This window comes from Scardinius erythrophthalmus, assembly GCF_964197995.2.
Source record: "Scardinius erythrophthalmus genome assembly, chromosome: 14".
In the NCBI taxonomy this organism is placed as follows: Eukaryota; Metazoa; Chordata; class Actinopteri; order Cypriniformes; family Leuciscidae; genus Scardinius; species Scardinius erythrophthalmus.
This window is the reverse complement of record NC_138234.1, coordinates 20362245-20377913: the sequence shown is the minus strand read 5'-3', so window position 1 is coordinate 20377913 and position 15669 is coordinate 20362245. Positions and strand designations below refer to the sequence as shown.

Here is a 15669-nt window from a genome sequence, read left to right as displayed (position 1 = left end):
TCAAAGTGCAGTTTGCTTTAGTGTCATCTCATTCATAACAACCAAAGCATTCCAGCTCTGTTTTATTTCTATGAGAATGACTAGTATGCTAACAACAAGCCAAAAGTTATGATTGCTCTTTATTGATGGAGGAACAATAGAACACCTGTTTGGCCAACGATACTAAGACACCCATAATAATATTTCTATTACAAGCCTTTGAGGTTTTGCAAGAAAAGATGCCTAAAAATTCAGACTAGGGTGTATCTTGGCAACTACATCCAAACACCTCAGTATCAGGTGACATGGCAGGGGATTATGCCTGGATCATGTAATGGGGTTCTTCTCATATGGTTCTGGGCGATGGAGGCATGTGGGGGGAAGTCATGCAGATCGCAGGGGTCACCGAGTGCACCTGGGAATCACCACAACTGACCTCTAACCTCTGGGACAGCAGAATGTTCTGAGAAGATGGATAGAAAGGTCAACTTGGATGACTGAACCCCTGATAGCTCTATTAACTCAGTGCCTGTTGGATTTGATATGGATCCTTCTTTTAAAAAGATCAGAGTCAGAATAACTCCACTCACTGTACCCAGTAGTCCGGGTCTGAATTTAGATCAAGAGAAGGCAGCACACAGTATTTTTAGTGCCTTTTGGATAGCTAGTATGTGAACAGCATATGTTGGATTTTCTTTACAATGGAATTACTCCAGTACAAAGGACAGAGATGACTTTTCAAATAGTTCACCCAAAAATGTACTTACTTTAAAAATTTTAACAGTTCATCCTTCTAACCCTTGGACGTCAACAATATCAAACATCTTTGGTTCTCACGTCTTAACATTGGTGCCATTTTTGGACCTTGATAGTCCTTGTCCCCATTATGAAAAATAGCTCTCTTTTCTTCCATGGAAGAAAGAAAACCATACTGATAAGAATAGAAGTTTTGGGTGAACTAACACTTGAAAAGACACATTCCCAAAAGAGTCCATAAGGTTTGTACTTGAATTATTACTTTCCCCCTTAAACACGCAGGCATATAGACAAAAAGCGATCTACATTAAAAATCCTCTTTCACGTGGGAATGAAAAACACTATACAGACCTTCTTTCTTTTAAACAGGACACCAGCTACAACCATGCGAAAAGTAGCAGAAAAGGACAACTGATCTTTTCAAAAGCTCTCATTATAGAGCAATACATTGAAGTGCAGTGAGACGGATCTCCACGGATACGCCAAGAATTTCAACATTTCTCTCTTCGTTTGCTTTAAACTCGTTAAATATTCACTCGGCTGGCAGCAAAGACAGAGAGGACAGCGACTGTGCCCTTTTCCTATGAACCTGAAAGGGTTTTTGTGCAAGTTTGGGTGGACAAATTGGATGAACTTAAATATTTGGTTGGAGGAGGTTTTAGAGTTGTAAATTTGATGGTTTATAACGTCATATGTTATACATGGAAACTCACTGGAGTAGATAATGATATGCATAGAGCTAAGTGTGTGTGTGTGTGTGTGTGTGTGTGTGTGTGTGTGTGTGTGTGTGTGTGTGTGTGTGTGTGTGTGTGTGTGTGTGTGTGTGTGTGTGTGTGTGTGTGAAACAACTTTCTGATGGTTCTTTTTGTACGTTTTATTCAAACACTGATTCTGAAAGGCCTAATCCTACAGTACCAGTCAACCTCTAAGAAACACATGTACTGCTTCACAGGAGACCTCAGGCAGATAAAGGATCATTCTGTGAGCGTGAAAAACAGAGGACAAAAAGCAAATCTCCAAGGAACCTCGGAAAGTCAAAGTATACGACTCATGAGATGTTAAATACCACCCTGCAGTGTATCCATACATGCGTACAAAGCTACAGCATGTAGTGAACGTGTGAACCACCTGCTGTGGCCGGGACTTGATCCCATGACCTCTTGCTCCTTCTGCAAATGCAAAAAGCACATGATCAAGTGTCTATTTGACAAAAGGCGTCACTAAATATCGATACAAACCCTGGAAGGTAGAGGCATGGCCCAGGATGAGATATTTGAGTTCGAAGCTATAGGAGAGAATGCTGTGGTGTGTGTCTCTCTGGGCGGCGGCGTAGTAGCTCTCCTCCATCTTGCGGGTGCAACATGTGGGACCCTGGTGTTTGCAGATGAGAAGATCTGCATCTGTGGGGGATTAATCAAAGAATGTGATTCAGTTAGGGGCATTTTCACGTCTTGGAATAAAGTTCTGATCATAGTATTTATGTGTAAAAATGTTTGATTTGTTTTTACCCTACCTATTTTTGACGTTTCAGGTATAGTTTTGCATATCGTAAATTAATTTAAAGTTCAAATTTAAAGGTATAGCGGAGGATTTTCCATTTTCCGGGTGGATCATCAAGACTATTGGTCCTTCTAAGTGTCAATCATTCTGGTGATATGTTTACGTAAGGCCGTCGTACGTGCTCGTGCACACGATTCCCACGATGGCATGCGCTCAAAACACAGGTTGGGCTTCCCACTGATGCCTCAGTCGCGAAGTTTCTACTTGACAGGTAAAGTTTGCCATGCTATTTGGAGGAATCCATTTAAAATCACTGCAGGTAAAAGTTAATGCAAGCTATGATTAGCTCGTGCATACGTTTAATAGGCGTTCCCTCTCGGGAGCAGGTAGAGTGTTGCGCATGTGCATTTTTTCAAAAAGTGGAGAGGGCGGTTCTTTTCTAAAATTCGGGAAAATCATCCGCTATACCTTTAACTTTTTTGCTGTTTAATGGGAGGTACCATTACGACTACAACTACAAATTTTGATCATTAACCGTCAAGTGGATTTGGTGTGGATTTTTTATATTTTGTGTGATATATTTTATATAAATTGTACACATACTGTAAATACCCACCAAAAAATTTCAAATTAAGTTATTAGAAAAAAAGTACAGAGTACAACATCCCTAATTTAAAAGTTTTTATAATTTTACTAAAGAAAGTAAAAATCTGGATGAACCTAAGTTGGTAAGTTCTGGAAAAAGTGACCTTTCAGCACTTAAAAATTAAGAAAATATAATTAAACACTGTAATAAATTATATGATCAATAAGTTATGACAACATGTTTTTACATTGCTTTAACTCATCAAAATAAGTTAAGCAATTTTCTACTTTTTATAAGTTTTACAAGATCATTTTTAAGTCAGTTTAATGTAATTTAAGTTGAAATACATTAAACATCCAAGTTGATTGTACTTAAAAAATATAAGGCAGCAACTTTTTTTGTACAATAAAGAGACACAACAAAAAGTTACAGATTCAATTATTTAAAAATACAATAATGTTTCTAAACATTTTTTCATTAAAATAATCATATGGGACAGAAATAACACATATACAGTATGGTTGTACAGCAAAGGGTGCATGTAAAGAGAGCACATGTGATCAAGACAGATGATATCTGCTCCATCAGTCACCCTGCCCTATCCTATGTAACCAATTTTACACCAATGGGACCCCATAAGCCACGCATTAGAACAGCTGACTGTGATCACCGGCATTCTGCTGACCTCTCTCACCTCCTCTGCGCTTAATACCCATGGAGCAATGCCTCAAAACGTATGTACTAAGAATAAAACTTTGTTTTGTAATGGTCATACTTTTCTAATGTATCCTTTCCATAAACAAGAACTTGAGACAAACTAAATATGCCCAGCTTACAATTTCATAGGAACTCCCAAACATTTTTGAGATGACTCCTATTCAGGAATGCGTTTTTGATTTAACACGAAATGTGGAACATGAAAAACATTTGACAGTCTATCCTACACTCCAGTTAATTTTGTCAACACCACTGACATTTCTGATTTATGCTCCATAATCATATGACTTATTTGTTAGACAACTTTTTTTGGTCACACTTTACATTACAGTTGACACAATGTAGCCAGTAGATAAACTAATATAATATACAAATGAATATATATATATATATATATATATATATATATATATATATATATATATATAGAATTAATTAATTAATGACAGGTTATAACTCATTTAAACAAATTTTTTCTAATAATTAGGCTATTATGATGACCTCATATAATAAAAATATGAATACACTTTTAAAAACTTGACAGGACTATTTAAATGAAGTGGAAAAGGCAATTAAATGGTCAAAATGGGAAAAACGATCACTCACAGTATCTTTAAGAAAATTATAAAGACGATTTTAACTGAAAGTTTAAAGGTATACTTCACCCAAAAATGAAAGTTCTGTCATCATTTACTTACCCTCAAGTAGTTCTATTTATAGCCTATATTGTTGGATTTGTTTCTTCTGCTGAATACAAAAGAATACATTTTTGAAAGATGTTGGTAACCAGATACATGACGGCTTAACTTGGCCATCAACTGTTTGATTGATGCCAACATTCTTCTTTTGTGTTCAACAGAACAAAGAAACTCATACAGGGTTGGAACAACTTGAGGGTGAGTGAATGATGACAGAATTGTTATTTTTGGGTTACTATCCCTTTAAGTCACGTGCATTTTATTACAAAATTGTCAGTTTGGGGCAAGCTGTTACGTGTTTTAAACGTTAGAATTTTATATTTAATATTCTATTAATTAGGCTTACTTTTTTGGCGAAAATAATGTTTTGTTATTGTTGTTCATCTTTTCAGCTTGTTGTTTTTGCGTTTCGTAATTGTGTTACGGTTAAAATTTAGCTAAAAAAAGAATGGCTGGTAACATTACGACAACATGGTCAACGTGTGTTCAGTTGGCTGTATTTTTTTCTTGGTAAGTAAACAAAATAACAAAGACAGTTGGGAAATAATGTGGAGAATATTAATGTTTTATATTTATGTGTTAAGTTATATTAGATACCGCGCGCTTCCCACAGTAACAGTATAAACGAACCTGTTGCTGCGGTCTCCGGAACCCATCTTAATGAACCGACTTGGCGCAGCTGGAAAGCGGTTTTAACCTCATGACAGCTCTGCCCACTGGCGCAGTGACCTCTCCATACTAACACACTGGAGAGCAGGATCCACAACCAACATACACGCGGTGCTGTCCTGCGGAGCATTGCACCATCTCAGTCCACAGAAAGCCCTCTGAGCCAATGTGTGAGAAAGAGGGGGGGAAAAAACCGTCAAAATATTATCCGGAAGAGATGCACATTTAAAGCCGCTTAATGAAGTAACGTTATCCAGGGAGAAAGTTTTCCAAGCTGGTGGTGGATCGCAGGGGCTTCACATGCTGCGTGTTTTGACAGACTGGTCTGGAGACATGTGAGGAAGGGCCCTGTGTGTGTGTCCAATGTGGAGAAAGAGACTTCTGACTGCCAGTTTTGTGCGCCCAACACCCACTGGACCCCCCTCCCTTTGGCACAGATAGATAGATAGATAGATAGATAGATAGATAGATAGATAGATAGATAGATAGATAGATAGATAGATAGATAGATAGATAGATAGATAGATAGATAGATAGATAGAAAAGTAACAGCAATAAATAAATAAAGAAGAAAGAAGAAACAAAGACTCTAGAAATATGCACTTCATATTTAGCTCATACATAGGCTACAAAATGTTTGAAAAATCCTGATATAAATGATTAAAAGAGGCTGTCTGTAAATGGGTGAAATTAGGTTTTGCATAACCACTCGATGTTGTCAACTGAATATAAATTATTCTCAACAAAAGCAAATTAATAAAACACACTCACAGACACACATACACAGACTCACACACACACAGAGACTCACATGGACTCTCTCTCTCTCTCTCTCTCTCTCTCTCTCTCTCTCTCTCTCTCTCACACACACACACACACACACACACACACACACACACACACGAATGTAGCCTAGTAGCCTATTTAAAAGTCATAATAGCAGCAACAGTTGACAAACCAATGATTATATTAACTCTCATTTTCAGAAACTGGATATTCGAAAATTCAACTGTAATTTAGATCCATACGTCTTAGTTATATCCTACTTGCAAATTGCTATAATGTCTTGTCTAATATACTGCTCTAACTATGCATACAGACAGATACAAACTCAAACTCCCAGTCTGAAGTAAGCGTTATATCGTTGAGTCGCTAGGAGGCGCGATTTGGTCATTTCACATAACATATTACATGAAGATGACATTGCTTCTCCACTAGATGGCAATACAAAGCAAATATAGTGCTTTCACCCGCAACTGGCGAGCAGAAGGACTAAAACAAACATGCTGTCATGTTATGCAGTACTAGTTCACACTTTGGAGTGACAGCCAAACGTCTATAAAGAAACATGGCTGGGAACATAAAAGATAAAGAAGCATATCAACGCCTGAACTTCCTCTATCAGGTTAGTGAGATTATCTATCAGATCTATTTTTTTTTCTTCATCTCCAAACATTCTCTTGATGTTTTCTCGATCCCAGGCTGCTCACTGCGTTTTGGCTCAAAATCCAGAGAATATTGAACTTGCAAGATTTTACTGCTTCACTCAGAAGACCATCTCCAAACGACTGGTGCTCAGACAGTGAGTAGTTTCTCATTAATAATGTGGATTATATATAAACTAATATCAGTGATGGAGCTTGATGATTTTTAACTGACAGAGATCCATCAGTGAAGAGAACCATTTGCAAGAAATGCTGCACTTTACTGGTACCAGGTGTCACATCCACTGTAAGACAAAAAAGTAAGGTTATCCATCTATCCATCTATCCATCTATCTATCTATCTATCATAACAATGATATTAAATCTTAATATTGAAGGAGGACCAAGACGACAACGTAAGACTATTGTACGATGTTTAAGTTGTGGACTGACCAAACGGTTCCCAAACAACCCTAAATATAAATTGTGGGTGGATCAACCGGAGGCTCAGCTAGAAAACCAGGTATCACAAGGTAAAGATGATCATCGGCTGTCTTTGAACTGTCTTCAGTTTTGATTAAAAGTGTGTGATTTCCAAGAATGTCCATCCTAGAAAGACCTCCATTTGTATTTCTGTTCATTTCAATAGCGATTGCTTGGCTGACTCACTCAGGACAATCACTTTTTTTTTTTTTAGCCAATCACCGGAGCTGTTTGACATGTGACTGTCAAGCTACATTAGAAGTTGAGGAAAAAAATATCAATTTTGATGTCTATTTTACGCCTTTAAACATCCTCAGTTTATTTGTTGCTTAGAAAAAAAAGAACAAATTGTTGTGAAAAATAGCATTTCCGAGTAGGCCTATCCTTTCATAGCAGGGAAAATATGTTTATGAAAATTAATGTTACTGGTATGTTAGAATAGCAGACTAATCAGCAGTATGGAAAGCTAATTGGTTAACCTTTGAGCTAAAAAAAGAACAACAAATGCTAAAAACAAAACAAATTCCTTTTTGTAGCATGAAAGCAAAGATAACATGCTAATCTATCAAGTTAATCTGTTACTGGTATGTTACAATAACAGCTAATCAGTTAGAAGTAACAAAGCTAATCGGCTAACAAAAGAAAAACAGTGTTATTTTAAGCTAACAAGCTAATCGGCTAATAATTTAGCTGGTTCTCAATAAATATTCCCAGTTGTAACAGTGAAATCAATACGTAGGTGCGTTCAATTCGACTGTAAGTGGACTTCACAGGGTATTCCGCCATCTTAAGTGAGATTCCAATCCGAAGGGAGCGAACATGTTCAGTTCGAAGGGCACTGCAAAACAGACCTCGTCTTTGCCTTTCTTTGATGACGTTGCAGGGCATTCCAAATGAGCAACAATTGTCAGGGAAGTCCACTTCCACTGATATACCGTGTTAAGGGAGTAGGGAGCAGTGAACACTGCTTAGGGACCCTGTCAATCGGGACGCACCTTATGAGAGCAGGCTAATCAGCTAGACATGCTAAAAATCGCAGACTAATCAGTAATTGTATGTTTACCCTAGCAGGTTAACTGACTATCTGTATGCTAACATGCTAACGTATGTTAAACTAATCGAGTAACTAATTAGCTTGTGAGGAACAGAAAAAACAACAACAAATGTTTATTTGGATATTTATAGCTAAGACAACATGCGTCATAAGCAATTTTGTACAATTGGCACCATTAATTTTTTAGCATTTTATCTTCTATCGCAAATACACACCATATACACACTATCTTTATTGTTATGTCTACAGTTGCTGGTCCTTCGTCTAAGTCCACAACCCAAGGGAAGAAATCGGATATTTCAAGTGGCACAACAGCGAAGAATTCGTCTGCAGCTCAAACAAATCTGACTAAACCTTCATGACACTCACTTTATGAGACTGTACACATACATTAACATGGCTGGTTCAACAAAGTGGACGTTTTTTTATTATTATTATTTTAGTTTTTTTGTTAAAGTTTTGCAGCCTTTAGATTAAAAAATCCAGTTTTTATTTTCCTGACAGAATGTGCAATATGGTTTTCCTTCCGCATTGAATGGATGTTTTGAATTGCAATAAAGTATTCGTACTGTAAAAGGCTGATTTACATTGCTAATGACTTTTTATCCTGTACTTTTTTTTTTTTTTTTGCATGCTTAAATATCATTGAACTCTACACGACTTCTAAAGAAGCATTTGCTTTTATCACCCGGAGCGTTTGGAAACCTGGTGGGAATTCAGTTGACTACATAAAAATTGATTGATCTACTGTTGCTAAATTATCTCTTTATCCAAACCAAATCCATATGGATATTTCACATAGACACGCTCCGCAAACTTATTAGTAACTTTAATGCTTCATGTTTCGATTTGTTTAAAAAAAAAAATATATATATATATATATATATATTCACCGAACCTCTAACGCCTTAGTGATTTTTCCAGTCAGTTGATCTCTGATAGTCTCTTGATCTCAGGGTCGCACATATATCCCAAGCTGGGCTTAAAGGTTTTGATATTTGAAGTTTCTGATGAGAAAAAAAAAAAAAAAACGGCTTCTCCTCGCGCAGCGCGCAATGCGTGTTCATGAATTATTCAAATTTGTGAGCACGACCTCTACATGTATCGCGCTTCAAATCTTGGATGCTCAATTCCTGTTGCATATTCATGATATCCTTCACCCTGGCGATAATTTATAAGTGATATAAAGATATTTACACATGTATGAGTGTAACTCAGTCGGTGCTGATGTTGTTAATTGGATGGGATATGGATCTTGTCTAAACGCATTACAACAGCGCGGCCCCGAGGATATGCATCTATGGGATGTCAATACGGCAAACACGGAAAGTACCACCATGAGGCTTCATCTAAGCCAAAGAACCCCTCCCACTTCCTCGAATTAGAGAACTGAATCAATTGCCCTGAAGGCCAGAACGAGATGCATAGGAAGACAGGATTTAATTCAATTTGCATCGCATAATGTCAGTGGGAGTGCATTAGAAATTAAAATCGTGTGGTTGAGGGATTGCGCTAAATGGATAAGTCCACAGGCTCGCTGTATGGAAGAGCATCAGAGGTGAAAAGAAAGGTCAAATAGAGATCTAGATTAAGTGGGTGGTTTATTACACAGTACATTCTCATATCCCAATGATATTGATTAAAAAAAAAAAAATTGTCTAGAAATGTGACCTGCATATATTTTCTTGATACTAATGGTTTGTAGCAGCTGTGGAATGTTAATAAAAAATCCAATCGAGATGCATCCATGCTTGCACGTATCAGTCACTTTATAAACGCCTTTGAATGTGGCTCACCCAACAAGACCAGACTCGTTTATAAAGAACTTTATTGACCGTCGAGTGGAAATTTAGAAATGACTGTTATGCTAATATTCATAAACAACATTTATACTGCAGCATGCTTTGATATGTAAGCACATATGCGATATTCACTATAAACGCCAGTAATGCCACCGGTATCCCCTGCAGGGTGCATATTGCCAATATATACTGTAGTGTTGGTGCATGAATTTTTCATATGCTGCGAAATTACCTGAGTCGTGCTTTGCTGTTCTTCTGTGCTATGACATTTATCTGACTAATTCTGAGTCTGCCATGTTCCATCTGAGCGTAAACAAAACCATTTCTGTGTTGTCAGAAATATAATGCATGCCCACTAGCTCATTTTCTTGATATTGTTTTTGGCAGCACTGGGAATTGGGACAAAAAAAACTGGAATATTAGAGCAAAAAACTATCCGTCCACAAACATTGCATTTACCTGAGGGAAACATTTTGGTATTGTAATTCTACTGTACATACATCCATTTGAACTGTTAAAATTGTTTCACTGCAGTTTATTCTGGCCAAGAACCATCCAATTTAGCAGGAAGACGGCTGATACAATATATTAGTCAAACCTAAATTTATTCAGACACCGAATATAGTTTTTGATATCTTTTTACTAGTGGGTGCAGGACACTATAATTCATTTATGGAAGTGAGAATAGCAAAATAAAGTAAACTGTGACATATTATACCCAAAAATCCTGGGTAAAATGTATAAAAAAATTTGGGACCAGAAATTATTCAGACACTTGTTTTTTCTTTAATTGCTAATATGACCTTTTTACACCAGAGACTGAACAAAATTAAGCATTGATTGGTAATTGGTTGACCTAAATTAGTATTATCTAATTGTGTACTTAAATTTAACAGCTGACAGCTATTCAACCTAATTCATTTGTTAGACGGATGGCTAAAACCAGTGAAATATCAACTGATTTAACTCTGAATTCTTGTCATATTTTATTACCATTTTCTAAACTATAGCGACTAAACTGTGAGAAATGTTGAAGGTGTCTGAATAATTTTTTTTATTTTTTTACTATTTTCAAGACACTCAAGGACACCTTAGACCAATGAAATGACAGTCATAAATAAATGACAGTATTAAATAAATAACCCCAAATATATATATATATATATACACATTAAAAATGTATTATGTGATTCATAAAGAAGCCAGTTTTCAAAGCAAATGCAAATTACAGATAAAAAAATTTTCTTTGCATGATGCAATATCTGCTCTGCACATCATCCCAAGTTGCATCAACAGAATAAATAAATACTTTACAATAAAAATAAAATAAAATAAAAAAGCCTCAACCAATTCTGTGCTTGGCAGTATTGTACCGATTTTACAGACTCGGTGTGATGTACCGAGTGTCAGTAGGCCATAAACACTTTAATAATTTACATTTATTGATAAATGATAAAAACCGAGCCAAGCTTCCCCCAGCCCTCACAAAACATCTCTGCAAATTCTGGCCGGCTTGTTGGCTGGGTTGGATCCACAGCACTCCTACAAATTGAACAAGAACAAGAAAAGAGCTAAAAAGATTATCCACAACACAGCCGAGGCTGCCAACTGTGATTATCCATAAGCACTCGTAGGCAAGTGGAATTAGTCATGAGAAAAATTTGATAGGAAAATGTGGCGAGAATGTATTGGAGGATGCACAGATGTGAAAGTGTCAGGCGCTAATCTCTTTATTCTTAAATACCCTTTAAATATAGCAGTGTGCAAAATCGATTGTATTTTCGAAGATGGGCACTGGACAATGATAAAGGTCTTGGAGGAAAACTGCCATTTTCATAAGCATAATTACTGCCTTTTTATGAGATCCACTATACAAGGCTTTTTAGTTTATGAGGCACAATTAAATGAAGAGCAAGCTGTGAATGTTATTTTTGATTTTATGGAGCAATATTTTCTTTTTCTGGCTAATAAGGACCACTAAGAGAAACAACTGTCGTTTGTTGGCACTTTACCCAAAAAGGCCCTGAATCCTAAAAAACAAAGTTAAAAGCAAATGCATTCAATTTTAAATATATATATATATACAGTGAGGAAAATAAGTATTTGAACACCCTGCTATTTTGCAAGTTCTCCCACTTAGAAATCATGGAGGGGTCTGAAATTGTCATCGTAGGTGCATGTCCACTGTGAGAGGCATAATCTAAAAAAAAAAAAAATCCAGAAATCACAATGTATGATTTTTTAACTATTTATTTGTATGATACAGCTGCAAATAAGTATTTGAACACCTGAGAAAATCAATGTTAATATTTGGTACAGTAGCCTTTGTTTGTAATTACAGAGGTCAAACGTTTCCTGTAGTTTTTCACCAGGTTTGCTCACACTGCAGGAGGGATTTTGGCCCACTCCTCCACACAGATCTTCTCTAGATCAGTCAGGTTTCTGGGCTGTCGCTGAGAAACACGGAGTTTGAGCTCCCTCCAAAGATTCTCTATTGGGTTTAGGTCTGGAGACTGGCTAGGCCACGCCAGAACCTTGATATGCTTCTTACAGAGCCACTCCTTGGTTATCCTGGCTGTGTGCTTCGGGTCATTGTCATGTTGGAAGACCCAGCCTCGACCCATCTTCAATGCTCTAACTGAGGGAAGGAGGTTGTTCCCCAAAATCTTGCAATACATGGCCCCGGTCATCCTCTCCTTAATACAGTGCAGTCGCCCTGTCCCATGTGCAGAAAAACACCCCCAAAGCATGATGCTACCACCCCCATGCTTCACAGTAGGGATGGTGTTCTTGGGATGGGCAATTGGCAGAACAAAATAATAATTAGACAAAATATTATATCTAGTAGATCTCACAACAAACTGGTCCTATTTGGAAAGGCCTTGTTATGCACTTCTGCAAGCTGCCCACTAAATCACAGCTATAATTTTTTTTTTTACTAATTTCCGTCCAAACTGGTCTCTTGTCCCTCGACAGGGAAAAAGGCATTCATTAGTCTGCAACAAGTCCTGAAGTACTCCCTCCTCTCCTTAATTTTACTCACTTATGCCAACAGCTGCCTCAAATTAACATGCTCCTTCAGGTATGCAAATATATGCAAATGTGTTGGTGGTTGCCCCCTCTGAGCTTTGAAGTCGAAGTACAGAGGAACGGAAAGGTTGAAGAGTTTGGAAAGCACACTTTGGTAAACATCTGTTTGGGCCTTTGCGCTCACCGTCCCTTGAGAGTTAATGAGCCAGATTCAACTAGAGCAAATGTAATCAATGATTACATGTGTGATTAATGCTTTAAGTAGTTCCTCACATTTTTGTTTTCCTGTACATTATCAAATTTAATAAACAGCTGTTAGGTTTGAGCTCATATATATATATATATATATATATATATATATATATATATATATATATATATATTTCTGAAATAACACAAGTTACTGAGGAAAACGTTCCTAGCTTAGCCTGTCTATCAAAATGTCAGAGGAAGACACAAATACTGATCAAAGACTTTCAAGGTTTTCTGATCTGCCGAGTAAACATGATCTAAAAATATGTCTTAAATACTTAAATACAATATCTTGAATACTCATGGCAGTAGCTAAAAAAAATATTTGGATACTTAAGTGACAGGTTAAGAGTTAAGTTAGTTAAAAATGTATGAACGGCATCTGTAAACAAACATCTGTGATAACTTCACTTGTCTGGGCCATATTTACAGTGACAAAATGATTTTTCATTGTGTTTTTCCTCAGGCTCCACAAACATTTAACAATCTTAATATGTGGAAATATGTTTTAGCTCTGTTCTAAAACCTCCAAAATGCTGTATACAGACAGCAACTGAATGAATGAAGGGAGACTCGCATTCTTTGATTTCAAAGAATTCGCCATTAGCATGTTGCTAAGCTCATGGAACAATACTCTAATAGGCATAAAAATACAGAGAGCAAATAGATATTTGATAAAACAATACATTTTAAAACCATTTTGAAAAGTTTCTTGTCCGCCATCTTGGAATTTTTTTTCTTCCACTGAGCTCATTGCAAAGTATTATGGGATTTCCTGCTTTGTAAAGGCTACATGCGATGCCACCTTACAGTCAGATATACAGACAGATATATTAGACAGATTAAGTTAACTTAACTTTTGGAACTGTTTCTGTGTTGTGAACATACAGTAGGCAGCTCACTATATATTGGAACACAGAATTTGTTAGGACAGTATACCCATGTGAAAAAGAACTGCGCTTAATTGTATTGAAGGTGCAAAATGTTTTCAGTTTACTTTAAATGCTAGTCAGTACATTCGGCAGATACGCTAAACCATTTTTCAAAGACAATAGAAGTAATTATCAAATTACATATAAAGATGTACTTAAGTGCTACTTAAAGGTATAGCGGAGGATGTTTTACTTCCTGGTGGGTAACCTAAACTATTGGTCCTCCTAATTGTCAATCATTCTGGTGAATCAATCAAACTTTTCAAAAAGTGGAGAGGGCGGGTCTTATCTAAAATTTGGAAAGATCCTCCGCTATACCTTTAAGTTGGTCAAAAAAACACTCTAAAGTTAAACAAATTAATATAATTTTTTACATTTTCATTTAATGGCATTTAAGTGTCTGAAAACATTACATTCAGTTTGCACTTAAGCATATTCTTTTAATTTTTGTATTAAGTACTCTTTTTAAAAGTAGCCTGTACTTCTTTTTCACAATGGAATCTTTGTTTCATCCTTTAAAACCTATCAAATGCTAGCTTTAAAATACATGCTTTTTGATAGCATTTTTTGATATTGATAGCATTTGAGATGTTTTGATATTGAATTATGTAATGCAAAGAGATTCATGCATTTTTAATGGTAGCTTACATGTCTTTTCCACGAAAGGCTGATGAAGTCGTCCTGAATCCTAGCGTGGATGGTGGACTACAATCAGGGTCTAGAGGAAGAGAGAACACAAGCAATACAGAATGCAGTGGTGCATGCTGGGACACATGCATGCTCCTGAACTTCCAGCATTAATTGGGCTAATTTGATGCGGCCGAATGCATTTTTAGCACTTCTTCTCATGACTTTTTAATATGAGCACCATAAAACTTGGGGAAAAAATGGGGGTTGGAATTATTTTTGTGGGTCAGCGGCAGCCTTCCTGGAAACTTCTAGAATCTACTGCGATTAATCAAGTAGGCTCGTTAAAAATAAACCGCCTGTGATGTGATGGTTCTCAACATCCACGTGATTGCTTTACATTTAATTGCAGAGCAATAATCATAGACTCGGATGCTATTTATGCTGACAATGTGCTGTGGTTTAATGTGTACTGTATGCTTATGATGCAAATTTTAGGGGCATTTACACTGAAACGCATTACTTGTGTTCAAAGCAGCTAAACGGAACGCATTGGAATGGAACAAATTGCAGGAATCTTGAGGTGCGTTTTTCAAGGTTTAAAGGGGTGGTATAATGCCCTTTTCAAAAGATGTAAAATAAGTCTTTGATGTCCCCAGAGTGTGTATGTGAAGTTTTAGCTCAAAATGCCCCACAGATATTTTTATATAGCATGTTAAAAATTTCACTTTTTGAGGGTGAGCAAAAACACACTGTTTTTGTGTCTGTCCCTTTAAATGCAAATGAGCTGCTGCTCCAGGCACAGAGGGTGGAGCTTTAACAGCTTGCACTCACACACACATGCACTGAAAATTTCAAAAACTTTTAGCCTTTTATGTTCAAACCAGAGTCAGACACAGATGGAGAGACTCAGGCCCCGTCCACACTACTGCGTTTTAGTTTAAAAACGGAGACCTTTTGCAACGTTTGCACCTCCCGTCCACACTAAAACGGCAAAAACGGAGACCCAAAACGGAGAAGTTTAGAAACGCTGCCGACCCGTTTTTCGTTTTGAATCTCCGGAGGGCGTTTTAGTGTGGACGGGTCAAAACGGAGGACTTTAGAAACGATGACGCAGAGGCTCACACTCGGCTCTATGATTGGGTGTCATCAGTCATGGA

The 15669-nt window shown here is 36.9% G+C and overlaps 2 protein-coding genes across 6 annotated transcripts in view; one reads left to right on the top strand and one right to left on the bottom strand.

Annotated features, from left to right (window-relative positions):
• gpc5b (glypican 5b) overlaps positions 1-5326 on the bottom strand; it is a 41391-nt gene extending 36065 nt beyond the window's left edge. For all 3 annotated transcript variants that reach the window (XM_081383668.1, XM_081383670.1, XM_081383669.1), the window contains exons 1-2: positions 4867-5326; positions 1974-2135 (exon numbers count right to left, since the gene is read on the bottom strand). In XM_081383668.1, coding sequence (XP_081239794.1) covers positions 1974-2135; positions 4867-5035 — 331 coding nt within the window. In that variant the 5' untranslated portion in view covers positions 5036-5326. The remainder of the gene's footprint in view (positions 1-1973; positions 2136-4866) is intronic.
• On the top strand, positions 4498-8621 carry rpp21 (ribonuclease P subunit p21). 3 transcript variants are annotated; one of them, XM_081383672.1, is made up of 6 exons: positions 4498-4746; positions 6124-6310; positions 6387-6487; positions 6567-6649; positions 6728-6862; positions 7027-8445. In XM_081383672.1, the coding sequence occupies exons 2-6, from the start codon at positions 6254-6256 to the stop codon at positions 7143-7145; spliced, it is 495 nt and encodes a 164-aa protein (XP_081239798.1). In that variant the 5' UTR covers positions 4498-4746; positions 6124-6253; the 3' UTR covers positions 7146-8445. The 3 variants fall into 3 exon arrangements, with proteins under 3 accessions (XP_081239798.1, XP_081239800.1, XP_081239799.1); XM_081383674.1 differs by having other exon boundaries at positions 4685-4746; positions 8116-8531; XM_081383673.1 differs by lacking the exon at positions 4498-4746 and having other exon boundaries at positions 5950-6310; positions 8116-8621.
• Positions 8622-15669: the final 7048 nt, after the last annotated feature.

What these genes read in the sequence shown, in the direction of transcription:
- rpp21 (XM_081383672.1), top strand. Translation starts at nt 6,254, where the DNA reads ATGGCTGGGAACATAAAAGATAAAGAAGCATATCAACGCCTGAACTTC. An exon ending in GCCTGAACTTCCTCTATCAG is followed by an intron (nt 6,311 to 6,386) that starts GTTAGTGAGATT and finishes TCTCGATCCCAG; the next exon opens with GCTGCTCACTGCGTTTTGGC. An exon ending in AAACGACTGGTGCTCAGACA is followed by an intron (nt 6,488 to 6,566) that starts GTGAGTAGTTTC and finishes TTTAACTGACAG; the next exon opens with AGATCCATCAGTGAAGAGAA.